The sequence below is a fragment of the Calonectris borealis genome, chromosome 27 (assembly GCF_964195595.1).
Source record: "Calonectris borealis chromosome 27, bCalBor7.hap1.2, whole genome shotgun sequence".
Lineage (NCBI taxonomy): Eukaryota > Metazoa > Chordata > Aves > Procellariiformes > Procellariidae > Calonectris > Calonectris borealis.
In genome coordinates this window covers 3,664,581-3,678,960 of record NC_134338.1, presented here as the reverse complement: position 1 = coordinate 3,678,960, position 14,380 = coordinate 3,664,581, and the positions used below count along the sequence as shown (strand labels likewise).

Genomic DNA, 14,380 nt, shown 5'->3' with positions numbered 1-14,380 from the left:
AAATAAATACAGTTTTATCAGATGTGAAGTTAAAATCCAGCATTAGAATGTACCACCTTAAGCGTGCAACGTGGAAGCTTTTAAAATAGCACCAGTATATAACATTCTGCAAATACAGTCAATTAAAACTGCAGGAGGAAACATTTCCTTTGCCACCTAGCTATTAGCTTCTGATGTTTCAATACAAATTCTACCTTAAAACAGGCTGATGTAGAGAGGCCACATATTTTCATACCAGAGAAATGATGCTGACATTTACTAAAAGAGCATAGCTGGCCTTGTAGATTTCTGGCTAATGCTCTGAGCAAGACAATGGATCAATGGCTTTGCTGACTGATTTTTAGCTGTCTCTGACCCTGTCCCAACTGAGAAGGGTTTCCACAGTTCCCTTTCTTTTTCATGCATAAATCAGATTGAAGAACAGTCAGATGAACACAGAGACATACAGAGATAACATTAAGTTCTTTAAATCCCAGTTCAGGACATGTTGTATCTAAAAACTCATAAAGGCTAGAAGAGAGGTTTGCCAGAATCCAGACAAGTTATGCTGTGACTGCAGGCAAACATAGTCTCTAACTTTCTTTAGCTGTATATGTGAAACACCAATTCCAAGATCAGGTAAGGGAGGTTTCAGGTGAACAAATGAGGAAATGTACAGTGTCCAGCGATGTAACACCATACTTCGTGTAAAGCATAAGCTCAATTTCAAAAGGTTAATATACCCGAAAGCAAGCTTTTGCAAGCTAAATAATACTTTTAAGTGAAGTTCTCAGCTTAGGTTTCTGTGTTGCTAGCGTTACTGACATCACCTCCTCTTTCCCTATGCCCCCATTCACTTACATGATTTTTGATGTTGAATCAGTTCCTGTTTTATTATTATTTCGTTAGCTGCAGTGTAAGTTAAAGCCCTGACAAACCTGGCAGATCAGGCCACAGGTGCTTGTGACTACTGCTCAGACCCTACACGAGGCTCTGACCTGTAGTCTAAACAAGGATGCAAGTATTTCCAATTTCCTTTTTGACCTCAGTGGGCTCTTCAAAGCACAATTGTCCACCTGGCATTTCAGACTGAAAGAGCTCTCCCATAAATGTGACATCCAGAGTTATTCCTTAGTAGACTGTGCATATCTCACCAGGGCAAAGAGAAGTGCAGGTAATTTTCTGCACTGACATTCCTTCACAAAATGCACCTCCGTTGAGCGGAGCGGGGTTGGTACAGGTCCGTGATCGCTTCTGCCAGCCTCGACCACACCGTGCATTGCAGTTCGACCACTCAGTCCATGATGACCATCCTCCATTAACTGCAAAACACAAACACGCTTGAGGTTGCAGTAGGTGTGCTAAGAGACATCAAGCAACAAATCTGATCAGATCATTTCATTCAAAGGCAGAATTTTGTTTTACATTTTACAGGTAAATTCCAAGCTGAAGTAGGAGCATTGCTACCTATCAGTACACAAGTACACGAATGTTCGTTTTGGAAGAGTAATATGCTAAGAAGTGCAATGACTGATAGAGTCTGGGAGGGAAGTAAAAGCAGGCACCTCAATTCTCATAAAGTATGCTTTTCTTAAATCATAAACAAGACTATTTTAAAAAGGGTGATTTAGGAATACTCTGCTTCCACCAATAAACATGGGAAGCAACAGAGGATGGTAATAAAGCAATGGTTCTGCACTTCTGGCCTTTGCTGTGTAACACCTAGATTCACTAGTTAGTGCTTGGCCACTGCAGTACCACAGATCCAATTAAGGCAGCCCTTTATGTACCTCCCTAGGCATGTGCTTCAGGGTTTCCTGATACAGGCAAGGCTTATTTATGTGTTTAGCTTATAATTGGATCTTCTTAATATCTGGAGCACGGATTGTTATTATTGACATAACTTCTGGGAATCCATCACAAACAAAAACCTCATAATTCTGACCACTCTAAAAGCAGGCATGATCTCAGCCTTGAGCAACAGAACTGAAATTCATGGTAACAGGAAGGAGGTTAGCCATTTGGTTTAGAACCACTTGTATGATATAAAGTACTCCAGCAATAAAAGCACACGCATCAAGTTTTTCCATAATTATCACGTTTTCACTGACCATACACCACAACTGTCGCAGACATGCTCCTTCTCTTGGCAACAATGTTGGCAGCCATGCAGGTATAGTTCCCAGAGTCAGACAGACGTGCCTGTCGAATGATGAGGTTGTGGTCTGCTCTGGTGTCAATGTTCTCATCCAGGTTGGAATCTATGGGCTCCTCATTCTTTAGCCATTCCACCTGGAGAGGGATGGAGCAGAGAAGAACATGAAGTAGGAAAAGAAAAGACGGAAGCAGGAAATCTGCCAAATTATATTTCAATGATTTCATTAATAAATGTCATTGTGATCTTTATTATAAACATTAAGGTAAAAATGAAGCTAGGATGGGATTCCCAAAAAGGTAGACATGCACAAATTCAGAAAAGAAACTATTCCTATTCTGAAGGCCCTAGAGCTTATTAACAAAGGCACACCAAGTGAAATGCTAGGACCACAAAAAAAAAAAAAAAAAAAAAAAAGAACAAAAAGAAAATGGCAAAGAGCTCGTTCAGAGTTGCAAGGGTGTGGATTATAAGGGAAATGTTATTTTTGTTCTACTGGGAGAAAAGGAAGGAAAGATGAGGAAGAACAGGATAGGAGAAAAAAGGAGAGCAATTAATCACACTTATCCTTGTGGTATTAGGTAGTTAGGAGGCTTTAATATTTAATCCAAGGAATCAAGAAGTGATGATAAAAAATACTGGATCATTCTAATTGAGTATATTTCATTTACCTCCTGGTTCTCTTCACCGTAAGTATTAAAGCTTGAACCTGAAAGCATTTTCTTAAATAACTGCATCTTATTATTTCCTCTATATTTGTTCTTGAATCTATACTGTGTATTTTGTTTTTATTTTGACTATTCATTTATTCAATTGTTGTCCTATTTAGGAGAGCCCTTTTGGCTTCCGTAAGAGAATGAAAAAACGGGGAAAAGTCTGTAAAGCTGTACAGCCAAACGAAGGCACTTGATACCTTGGGCTAACGACCTCATTAATCTGATAGGGAAATACTTCCTTTGACTCAAGCAGCAGAAGGAGAGACATAACCAATGGAGATTAGCAGGCCAAGTGAAAGTCAGCTAATGATTGCCACTTTTTTTTTCCCCCTAAACCTCAGAAGGCAGCGGTATGGGCTAGTAACTTAGAAGGGCTGATTTTTATTCAAAGAAAATAGAAGAAAATCTCAACCGAGAGAAAATAAGAAATATTTAAAAATATTACTCTTGATATACAGTGCTTTACATGTTCAAACAATTGGACAATGATCAGTTAAGCTTTGTAATAGATTGGGATGACATGTAATAAGTATTATTAATTCCACTTTTTTTGAGAGAGAAACAGACAGAAGGATGAAATTGCTTGACATGACACACAGTGGAAGAGCTAAGTCGTCATAACAGATTCCCAGTTTACATAAACATTCTTAAACCAGAGACCGTTAGTATTTGTTGTCAAGGTACGTAAGTACCATGAAATGCTCTGTATAATATATTTCAATAGATCTTCTCTAGTTCACCAACCAACATATCTCTGAGTATATGCATACATTATCCGCAAGGCATTTCTTTACTTGAAACGTTTAAAAAAAATAGTTAAGGCATGGTAAGCTGCTGTTACAGAAATGAAAAATTAAAAATAGAAGCAGAATCAACAGATTCTATTAAAAGACTGAATAAATGTAAGTTATTTTAATAGCTTTTCTAGACCTGAAGGAGGTATGGCTGTACCCTGAAGTCAAAAACCCTTCTCATCTCTGTTCAGATGAATAACCTCATTTAGGAACTTGTGGAAGGACTTGGAACTTTGTGGTAATGAGCTTACGGATTTGTTAGCTACAGGCATTCATTAGCACGCTGTTCTGCGCAGATGGTCTGCAATTTGTAGATTTTCCAGTTTATAAACAAATCTGCAAAAGCTGACCATCAAAGCCAATTAGATTTCATGCCAGACAGCAGGTTCCCCTTCCAGTAGCATCAGTCATTTCAGTTAGGTGTGTGACCGACCCATCCATTGCTTCTCATGTCCCAGCACCACAGCAGTCGCTGGGAACTTACCTTGAAAAGAATCTAGGTCTGTGGCACTGTTGTCCTACACGGTGACTATCAAATTAAATAAAGTGATTATTTTACACATCTGTCAAAAGAGGCATTACCTGAGTATGAAGTACATTATACATTTCATACGGAAAGTAGTTAAAAGGTTTTAGCTCTATATACTCTTTTCCTCAAACTGCAGTTAACCAAAAATGGTAACGAAGACAGAATGTCACCATCAGAGCTCACATTAAGCATTCAAGACATACCTGTCTATTTCTGCATTCTTACAAAGCTCTGGCATAACGCTGGTTTGTTTTGGTTTTCCTCTCAAATCTTAACTTTTTTTTTTTTTAAACAATCTCTTTCACAAAAGTTTTAAGAGTTTTGGGACCACATGACTTTGTGTGCTACAGTGCACATCAGAACAAACCTTTAGAGTGAAGTTTCAAGACGGTGAGTGTCTAAGGTATGCCCCGTGACATCAAAGGAGGCAGTGCCTGGCACAGGGACGCTTACTTAGGTAAACCTGGAGGAGACTCTTCCCTGGAAGTATTGTTAGGAGATGCAGTTATGCTTTGTGATGAACTTAATACATCCAGGAGCTTAGGCATCGTAATTTTCATTGCTAGAAGCATCCCAGGAAATCACATGGCTAGCATTCACACTCATTGCCTTTCATTCCCCACACTAAGTGACGCGGCTGGCACTTTCACTGTTATCGACTGTAGATGGCCAGGCACAGCTCTGGAGCTGTAACCAAACAGCCTTACTAAATCCAGTAATGCTGAACTCTTCCCTTAATAATATCTCTTTGAATGTATTACATTTCCCTTTGGTCTGAGTAAGACAAGGAACAATCAAGTAACCCATTTACTATTCAGTTTCCCTTCTGCAGTTAACTTCAATACTAATTATCAGACAGGGTTTCAGCAAAGAAACTTAGCAATGCAATTTAAATTACAGAACAGCAGCACTAGCATAAATCAAGTGACAGAAATTCAATGGTCGCAGTCAGAATTAAACTCACTTTATGTGCGGTGTAATGACAAACAGTAACGTTCAAAGAAATGACAAACATGTCTAGTATTACTAGAGTTCATTATTTCACAAGTATATATATGTAAATGTTGCATTTTGACTCTCATCAGGTCAGGGGCTTTTGCGGGGCGGTGAGGGGGGGCAGAGCAGGGCTCAAGGTCCTCATTCCTGTTACACTAGCACTTCGGGCTATTTTTGCTGTAGGCAACTTTTCCAGGAGGCAGCGCACACTGATCCACTGTTACTGAGTCTAGGGCTGCGAGGCTTGGTGAATGAAAAACATTTACATTAATGCAAAGCATTTAAAAGAATGATGATCACGGTGAAGGGAGAACATTAAACAGACGGAACATAAACATGAAAGTGTTGAGAGATGTGCGATCAGAAGATGATTTGTAAGTGAGGGCATGCATTGCCTTTTGCATATCTGGAGGCTTGATGACACTGCGAATACTCATCTCTAATTCCAGCCTCCCCCTCCCTTGAAGGCAAAACAGACTTGCCTCAGCAGACAAATGCTTTCAAAGATGGAGAACTAAGGGATGAATTTATAGAATAAACTGAAAAATTTAAAGGAGTCATGATGACAAAAGGTTGTTGTTACTTGCAGTGATGCAACCTTTGGAGAAATTCAGCGTGCACACAAAAACACACAAAAACCAACCAAGCAAAATAAAGGCAACAAAGAAACCTACAATGTCTCCATACTGGCATGGTGTTCTGAATTGCCAACCTGCAATGCCTGAAGGGTAGACTCAAAACTCATTAGCATTTAACTTCCCTGGCTTTATCCTCAGTGGAGGTCATACAGTTGCTTGTAACGCAATGAAATAAGTTTTTTTTTAAGAATCAGTCTGTCTGAATATCTCAAATGTTTCTATCTTGAACTATCTTAAAAACTGCTATTATATGCTATAAGTTTATACAAAGATACCTGATTTTTTTTCCTCCGAAATTAAATCTGCTCAGAATTAAAATACCCCCATCAATTTCTAACAAAGGCTAATCACGTAATGATCTACAAAAGAAATGCAGGGGCAGATATGGATTAACTCAGCTACTACATACTGGGTGGCAGCAGATGAATTAGCATAATCATAAATTTGTTCCAATTACAGAAAGCAATTATCAAAGACCAGCTTACAGCATTATCAAAGTAAAATCAGTTAAATACACCATATCCTAGGTAGATTACGTCGGGAGTTAGCAAACTCTTCTTCTCCTGAGCTTATCCCAAGTCATCCATATTTCTGTCTCCTGTATACAACATTAAAACAGCCTGTCAGCTTCACATCACAGGAACACAACTGCTGTTTGAGTTGCTGCAGATGACGGAGTCTCACTGTGCTTACTATGTGCAAAATAAATAATGCATGCATGTCAGCCTTATTTGTATATGTATCCGTACAGATACTACAGACATACATCTTCCAGATGCCACATAGCAAATTCAAATGCTCTGGGGACTCGCAAATATCCATGCGAATATTGATGGAGGCAGGGACATAGCTCAGTTAGAGACTGTAGGAAAGCTCTGGCAAAGATTGCTACGGTTTGCTTAAAACTCTGCCCCTTTTATGGGTTATAGTTGTGGCTTCTATGGGAAGCCCCAAGATCTCAGCTGCTTTTGAGCCTGATGGCAGTATCACTGGGAGCGTTTTATTTCCCTTTGACAGGCACTGGGATAGGCCTTTAGACAGATATCATCTGTGTAATTCCAGGAGAAAAGCTGACTAACTCCAGATGAGGAAATAACATTCTTCTGGCTAAGCATTACTCCTCCTTTGCCAAATTTGGGAGGGACGCTATACAGCTGTTAAACCTCCTGTAAGACTAAAGAATATTATTATCTGCAGTAATAGAAATTACTTTTTTGTTTGGTTGGTTTTAATACCAAACTTATTATTTAAACCTTGGAGATGAGAGTAGGTCAGATATCAGTTACAGGCCTTAAATGATTTGATGCACTAAGAGGAGTTCATCAATTGCTCGACCTAATTTAGACATCCTGAGAGCTGGCTGCCCATGACTGAATTTTCTGTTCTTTCTAGTGTATGTTGTTTGAGACCATAAAAAGATTTAATACCCAACAGGAACAATACAACTCAGAGTTCCTGTGGGCACACATGATAATTTTGTAGGTCAGAAGACAAAAGACCTTGGTACTCCTCCCTTTAGATTATACTATCCTGCCCTTTAAATACAACATCTGACTTTCTCATGTGGTCAATAACCAGAGTACATATATATCAAAGATAATATAGTTAGAATGTCAACTCCTCTTGAAGAGAGAATCAATTGCTTTCTCGATGCAAGATAAACGCTTCATGATTTTAAGATGGGAAAGGTCAACACCTGACTTATAGCAGCACAAATGTTTCTTATAGCATAGTCAATTTACAGCTTTTAAATATTCTTTCTCTCAGATAGAGTAGTAAACACATCCATAACCTTCCTTTAAACCAATACCACCGTTCATTATGTTCTTAGAGAACAAGCCAATATTTGTATCTTTTGGATAAAACTGTTTTGTCAGTCCCAGATTCACTTAATATTTTAAGTGTAAGTACAACAGACTAGTGTTTAGAAAGTATGGTAGAGAATGCAACGAATAAATAGGTATATTGCTGCTCCTGAGATTGCAGATAACTACACTAAATACAACCCTCTTCTCTGATATCTTACGCTTCCCTTGTAGCGAGGCAGAGAGTGTCTTTCTGTGAACCAGACAAAACCAAAAGTAGCACACCAAGGAGTGTAAACTTGCAAGTTTACAACTGACAACGATGGTAAATATTTCTTAGATATTTGGCCACACCTGACTAGACGTTAATTTAAAACCAATGACCTGAGATGAAGTGCTTTGTAGCCCCACATTTTGTCAGTGGCTCATATATTTCTCAAGCATTTTTTTGTTCTGATTTCTTTATTCTCAAATTTCTTCTTCTCCTCCATAAATCTGCCTACTCTAGCTGAAGGTGCACATTGTCTTGTCATTACTAACATTAGCTGTAACTTTGCAAGGGTCAGAACCCTACATCTGGTAATAAATATTACCCAAGAAACATGTTTAGTGTGAAGCTGTTAAAAATTCCTATATATGTTAAAGATAAACGTAAAGATTCCTATGATACAGAGGACAAAAAAAGTGTGTTGGGGGGCAGAGAGCGAAAAAAAGAGATGTCTTGATGCATAGACCATTTAAAGAAAATGTAACAAGAAATAATCTGGAGAGTAGGTGCATTTTTATGTCTGTGTCCTTTGTCCCTCATACCTGTTTGACATATCCATCATCTGTTTTTTAATTAAACAATCCTCCCCCACAACTTTCAATAGAGTGCACATGAAATTTTGACCTGACAGAACCAAGGTATTCAAACCGACAAAAAGTCATTAAAATAGGCTTCTCTTAAAGACACCTTTTTGGATCTTAATTCTTCTTACACTGCTGTAATAACAACTGCAGAACAGTGAACGTTATCTTGAACTTGATTCAATACCATTTTTGCTGTTGCAAAATGAAGGTACTTAATCAATTCAATATAAATAATACAGAGGGCATCTCTACTTGAGCTCTTAGCTCCTCAAGAAGAAAAGTAACAGTTATATATACGAAAGAACTAGGCAATACCATATTTTCCCCTCTAGAATCTGACTTTGCATTAAAAAAGAAGTAAGAAAAAGGCTGAGAACTTCTAAAACTCAGAATATCTAATTTCTAGCTGAAAGTTTTTGGTTTTTAACTGGAGAAGAAAACATGTTTGAAGCTGATTTCTTTTCCACAGAAAAGTTTCTTTTTATAGAAAACGTTTGCAATAGATTCTCTTCCACATCATGATTAACAGCAAGTATATCAAGCTTCTGACACTTTCTCCACTGACTCTAGGAGCAAGCCTAGGGAGATTGCATTGCTAGGCTAACGTTAGCTTTTATGAATATTCCCCCCCATACTAATCAGCTCAGGCCTCTGGCTAGAAAAAGTTCCTTCTATCTTATCATTGATTTAGGTCTCACAGTCCCCAATCTTTAATAGCCTTATTAGAAATGGCTTTTTCAGTGACCTATAATGTTTAGTGGAAGAGAGAAAGATACATTCCTTTCAATTCCTTTCAGATGTAGCATGAAACTCCTATTTCTAAAAATTCAAGTGTGTCTAAGCTGGAGAAATCTTCTTTGATGTTACAGTTAGAATGGATGAGTATAGGCAGGGTAGGTGCTCCAATTACAGTAATGCATTAAGATAGCAGCATATCTTTGTTACAGTTTTATTTTGCTTTCTACCCTAAGACTCAAACAAATGAGTAGGAGAAGCCTCCATCACCATAAACCATTGTGGGAGATTAATAAAAAACAAAAGCCAGTTTGCTGGATACAAACCACTCATATCTACCTTTATGATCCCATAGTTATTTTATCAACACAATCAAAAAACATTAATCTTTCTTGCTAGGAGCCTATTGCTAGCAACACACAAGAAGCAGGTCAACTGTACCTGCTGCATTTTTTTAAATAAATCCACTGAGGGAATACTGTTACCAAATCGTTTAATCACAGCGCTGTCATACTGTTCTGGTAAGCATATTTTTCCTTCATTAGATTGAATATATAATCTCATTACATAAATCTGACACACTAACTCATAAATCAGCCTGGGCTTTTGTTGACTGTACTGTGGAAAGCAGCACAGGAATCTTCTCTTTCATAGAATCATAGAATGGTTTGGGATGGAAGGGACCTTAAAGATCACCTAGTTCCAACCCCCCTGCCATGGGCAGGGATACCTTCCACTAGACCAGGTTGCTTACTTCACTCTTTGAAGAGATGCACTCAGTTGTTGCAAGAGGGATCATCTGAAAACTCAAGCGCTGCATGCTGCTAATGCACATTTTGTTTCTTACTATTTCACTTTATGTGACATGCAGCTAGTGTATTTGCTACATAAATCTCCAATAGCAAGGGAAGCCAAGAGAGATGATATTCACTCATGGCACACTATATACCATAGCTCATACTCTGAGCTATGTCCAGTTTGTAATGAGCATTTTTGTTTGTGCGCTTTAAAATCACAACCGAAAATTCATATTGCTGAGAAATCCAGAGGGGAAAAAGGCTAACATGGGAGGGGGTAAGTCAAAATTAAATTAAAATATGCTTTTGAAAAAGTATAATGAGAAAGGTGACAGCCTGTATGTATAGCTCAATTTATAATGCTAACGGTTGACAAGGAGTTGACTCAGACATGCTATTTTAAAACATAAAAATACATTGCTAAATATGCCATTGCTAATGGTACATTGTCCGATTGTTAAAGATATAATCAGACCCCAAAATAAGCTTATTCCTGTTTTTGGAATTTTTTACCTCCATGCAAAAATTATGAATGAATCAGCATTAATAAACCCAAAGGTTATTATGTGGGCTTATATGGTAGTTTTCCAGCGGGGCAGTGCACACAAATAACTTGACTTCAATTATTTTGTAGTAAGCAGAAATAAATGATCTAGTTGAAACTCAAATCCTCGTCCCTTGACTATAAAGCTCAGCAATACAGGTAAGCAGATGAGACTCATCTAGAGCTTTTTTTTTCCTAGAAACTCAGAATCTAAGGATATATAGTAATCCACAGGTCTTTTAAAAGTATGCAATGCACACTGTATGTTTCTCAGTATTGTGAATAAGGATGGTTAGAAAGAAGCAAACAGCTAAAGGCTCCAGGGGAGGGTGTTCATGGTGCCACACCATGAGGTTTGATTTGTTTTTCAATGCACAGACATTTGGAAAGTAATTATAAGTGCAGTTGATGCTGAAAAAAACATTTTTAGATAAGATTATTGGAAATTATGTTTACAGTGTTTTGCTAACATGGCATCCTGATAGGCAGCATCACATTTATACCAAATTCTTAGAGATAAGAAAATCATCACAGAAAGCTTACAGTAATTGAAAACAAAGAGTACAAATAAAGAGATCTCTTGCACTTCTAACTGCTTCTGACCAAACATCACTGCACGGCATTACAAAAACCCAGTAGTACCACTACCCATGCTTCAGATTATTGGTCTCAAGAAAATTTAGAAGAAAGGTCCAAGTCTTTGAAAACTGAGCGTCAGGAGTATTGCTCAGGTAGCACACTAGTAAGTGTGAATATGATCCTGCCTAGAACTATCGTCTCTATTATTCGCTTTCAGTAATCATACCTGAGATTAGTTGGTTAGTTGTCATTAGTTTGGTTGGTTGTGTCGCCTCCTCATCTCGATTATCACAGCAACTTCTGTACTCCTGTTCTGTACATTACAGCAAACAAGGCTATAATTTTACTATTCTTAAGAGTTATGGGGAATCATTAATACATAATGTTGCTCTTTTTTGTTAGTAGCCTTCAGATATGATAATCTCAAGAATGTAACTGTGAGATATTACTAACAGAAACATCCTTTAGATCCGTTAATTAATCATCTTTTTCTACACCCTGGAAAAAGTATTTAAACTCAAACACTATAAAGAAATACAATTGTTAGTTAACAATGTGTAACGTTTATGCTGCATCACTAGTTGCGTACTAAATACAACTAAGCACCAGAATCGCAACTTACGACTTTCTCTTAAAACATTGTTTGCAATTAAAAGAGTGTTGATCTATGTCCAAAGAGGTAAAACATTCTCTAAACCTTTAATGTTACAGCATTTCAGTTTCACAGTAGTCTAATGAATTTATTCCAGATTATAAAAGGACCAGCACAAGTATGTTGCATCAGCAGAATCTGAATAGAGAGAACCCTCATTACATTAGACATAAAAGGCATGTTGTAAAAAAAAAAAAACCCCACACAACTAGAAAGTGCAGTAACAAATATGACTGCTACTTTGAAGTTATTAAAGATACTGAAACTGATATCTACCAGTGGGTGTTTCCTCATACCAGATTGGTTGGGTATCAACAATCTTTTCACCTCTGAAAAAGCATAATCTTTTTTTTGAAAAGGATATAAGTTTTCCCCTTCCTGTGAAGTGAAGAAATCTATTTATAGGAGGGTAAATTTTCTTCTTAGAAGCTTATGTTTGTATCTCTAAGTGGCGCTCCCAATAAGTACTGTAGGACAAAACACCATATAATCATTAGATTGTACTGCTTTCCTTTGGTCCCATTGTGATATACATCAAGGTTAGTCCAGCTGCATTGTAACTACATACATATGCACATATATACATGCCTTTATACACAGAGAAAGGAAAAAATGTATTTGCATTAGGAGTACATTCAGTGTGTGTGTTGGTGATGGGATTCAGGAGATAGATGTGTTTGGAAATCCGCGATTAGACCAAGATTTGGATAGGAACAGGGAAATCATAAGTATCTTGGCAAAAACTGAACATAAGGGCATGTACACATCTCCTTTGCTTGTGGGAGAAGACAAGTGGTTGATCAGAAAAGATCAACATATTTGGGGACTCCTCATTTTGCAAGGGAGACAGTTGATAGAGGAGCTTCCTTAGACATAAAAGGAAAATTCAGTTGCACAGAAATCACAAAAATAAAAAGGAAGAGCAAGAACAGCTTCAAGGGTGATTAACAGACTAAGGGGAAAAAAAAATACTGTGAGCACATGAGTTCATCACAAGATACTCTCTTTCCAGCAGATGACATTTGAATCTGCACTAAAGTGTAGTAGATACGGAAGCACTTTACTCCAAGGACATCTTGCTTTTTCCCCTCTCGCCTGTCCCCTTCTTGATTAGTGCACTAGTCACAATTAACAGTAAACCAGCTGCTCTTGCTCTGACTGTGAGAGTGCAATTTAGCAAAGCGGGCGCTGATGTGAAAGGATCAAAAATCACTAATGTTTTACTCCATGCAAGCTGTGCCCAAGAGATGGTTTTGTCCTGGTTAGTAGCAGTGCTCTCCCAGAACCCACACTCAGTCTAGAACTGACTCCCAGCAGATTGTTCCTTCCCTCACTCAATCCTCCCTGCAGTTCTTCATGCACCTTCCTCCTTTTGCTCCAGCACAAACTGTACCATATGTTCCTGACATCTTAAATTACTTTGGCTAGAAAAAAAACAAAACCAATTCTAAGATTCCTATTCTCTTTGCTTTGAAGACGTCATATATCCTTCCTGCCTGTTTCTGAATGCATAAAATTGGGAAGGTTTGAGAAATGCTCTGCCACGCTTCTCCTTCCCTATGACCCTTGCCTCTTTTCGTTTCACAATACTCCCTGAGTAAAAGATACCATGATTCTGAATTCTAGCTGCCCACATGACATTGTCAAGTCTTTGTAAAAGTACATAAATACACCAACAATCAGAGGATAATACAGCCTTCTACCAAATAGATTTGATCCTCCAGCTCACAAACCTTTGCTTTCAGCATTCAAATTCAGAAGTTTGAATCCCACTGAAAAGGGAATAAAAGCAGCTGCAGATGAAAGTATTGTGCGAAAGTGCTACATGCTCTTCAGAGACTCAGAAATACAGCAGGTTCGTTGTATAATAAAGTTATAAGTATCAGGAGAAGATTGCCAAACATGCTGAAGATCTAACCTTCAGGAATCAGGGACAGAAAAAACAAGAAGACCTCTAGGCACTAACACAGCACTAAATAACCACAACAGCCATTCCTGCTGACCAGAGCAATAGGCCAGTATTGATAAAGCCTCCAACTACCTTGTTCGGTCAAAACGTACACCACAGTAACGTTTCCAAATCCTTGTAGGACTCTTTCACACAATTATTATTTATAATTATTTCATAATTATGTATTACAATTAATTATTATTTATAATTATAAACATAATGATAAACTCTTACAACTTTCGTGTTCCTTTCATGTTCAAGCATTCAAAATTAAGAACATTTATGAAAATAGTACCAGAAAAATATATGCCACTGCAAAACAGGACATCAAAAAAAGAAAAGCCCCAAAGCACATGTCTTTATAAAAAGAAATTATCTATTCAGGGGAACCACAAAGTTATTTCACTTTCTTTTTCTTCCCCCTCATTTTTGCAACCTAATTCAGAAGTGTTTTGCTCCAGCATTTCTATTTCATGACCTCAGTAGCTCCTGGGTGTACTGATTTACTTAGAACAAAACAAAATCCCAGAAGGAAAACAAACATTTTTTTCTACTGGGGGAAAACACAGTATACAGTTCACTTGCTTGCATGAAATCCAGCACATGTACTCATTTTGGAGAGAACGTCCAAGGATTTTTTCAAATAAAGGGTATATGT

At 37.8% G+C, this 14,380-nt stretch overlaps 1 protein-coding gene across 1 annotated transcript in view; it reads right to left on the bottom strand.

Annotated features, from left to right (window-relative positions):
- The window catches only part of UNC5D (unc-5 netrin receptor D), an 86,921-nt gene that overhangs the window by 46,638 nt on the left and 25,903 nt on the right, over positions 1-14,380 (bottom strand). The window contains exons 4-5 of the mRNA XM_075174630.1: positions 2,091-2,271; positions 1,134-1,301 (exon numbers count right to left, since the gene is read on the bottom strand). Of these exons, the coding sequence (XP_075030731.1) occupies positions 1,134-1,301; positions 2,091-2,271 (349 nt within the window). The remainder of the gene's footprint in view (positions 1-1,133; positions 1,302-2,090; positions 2,272-14,380) is intronic.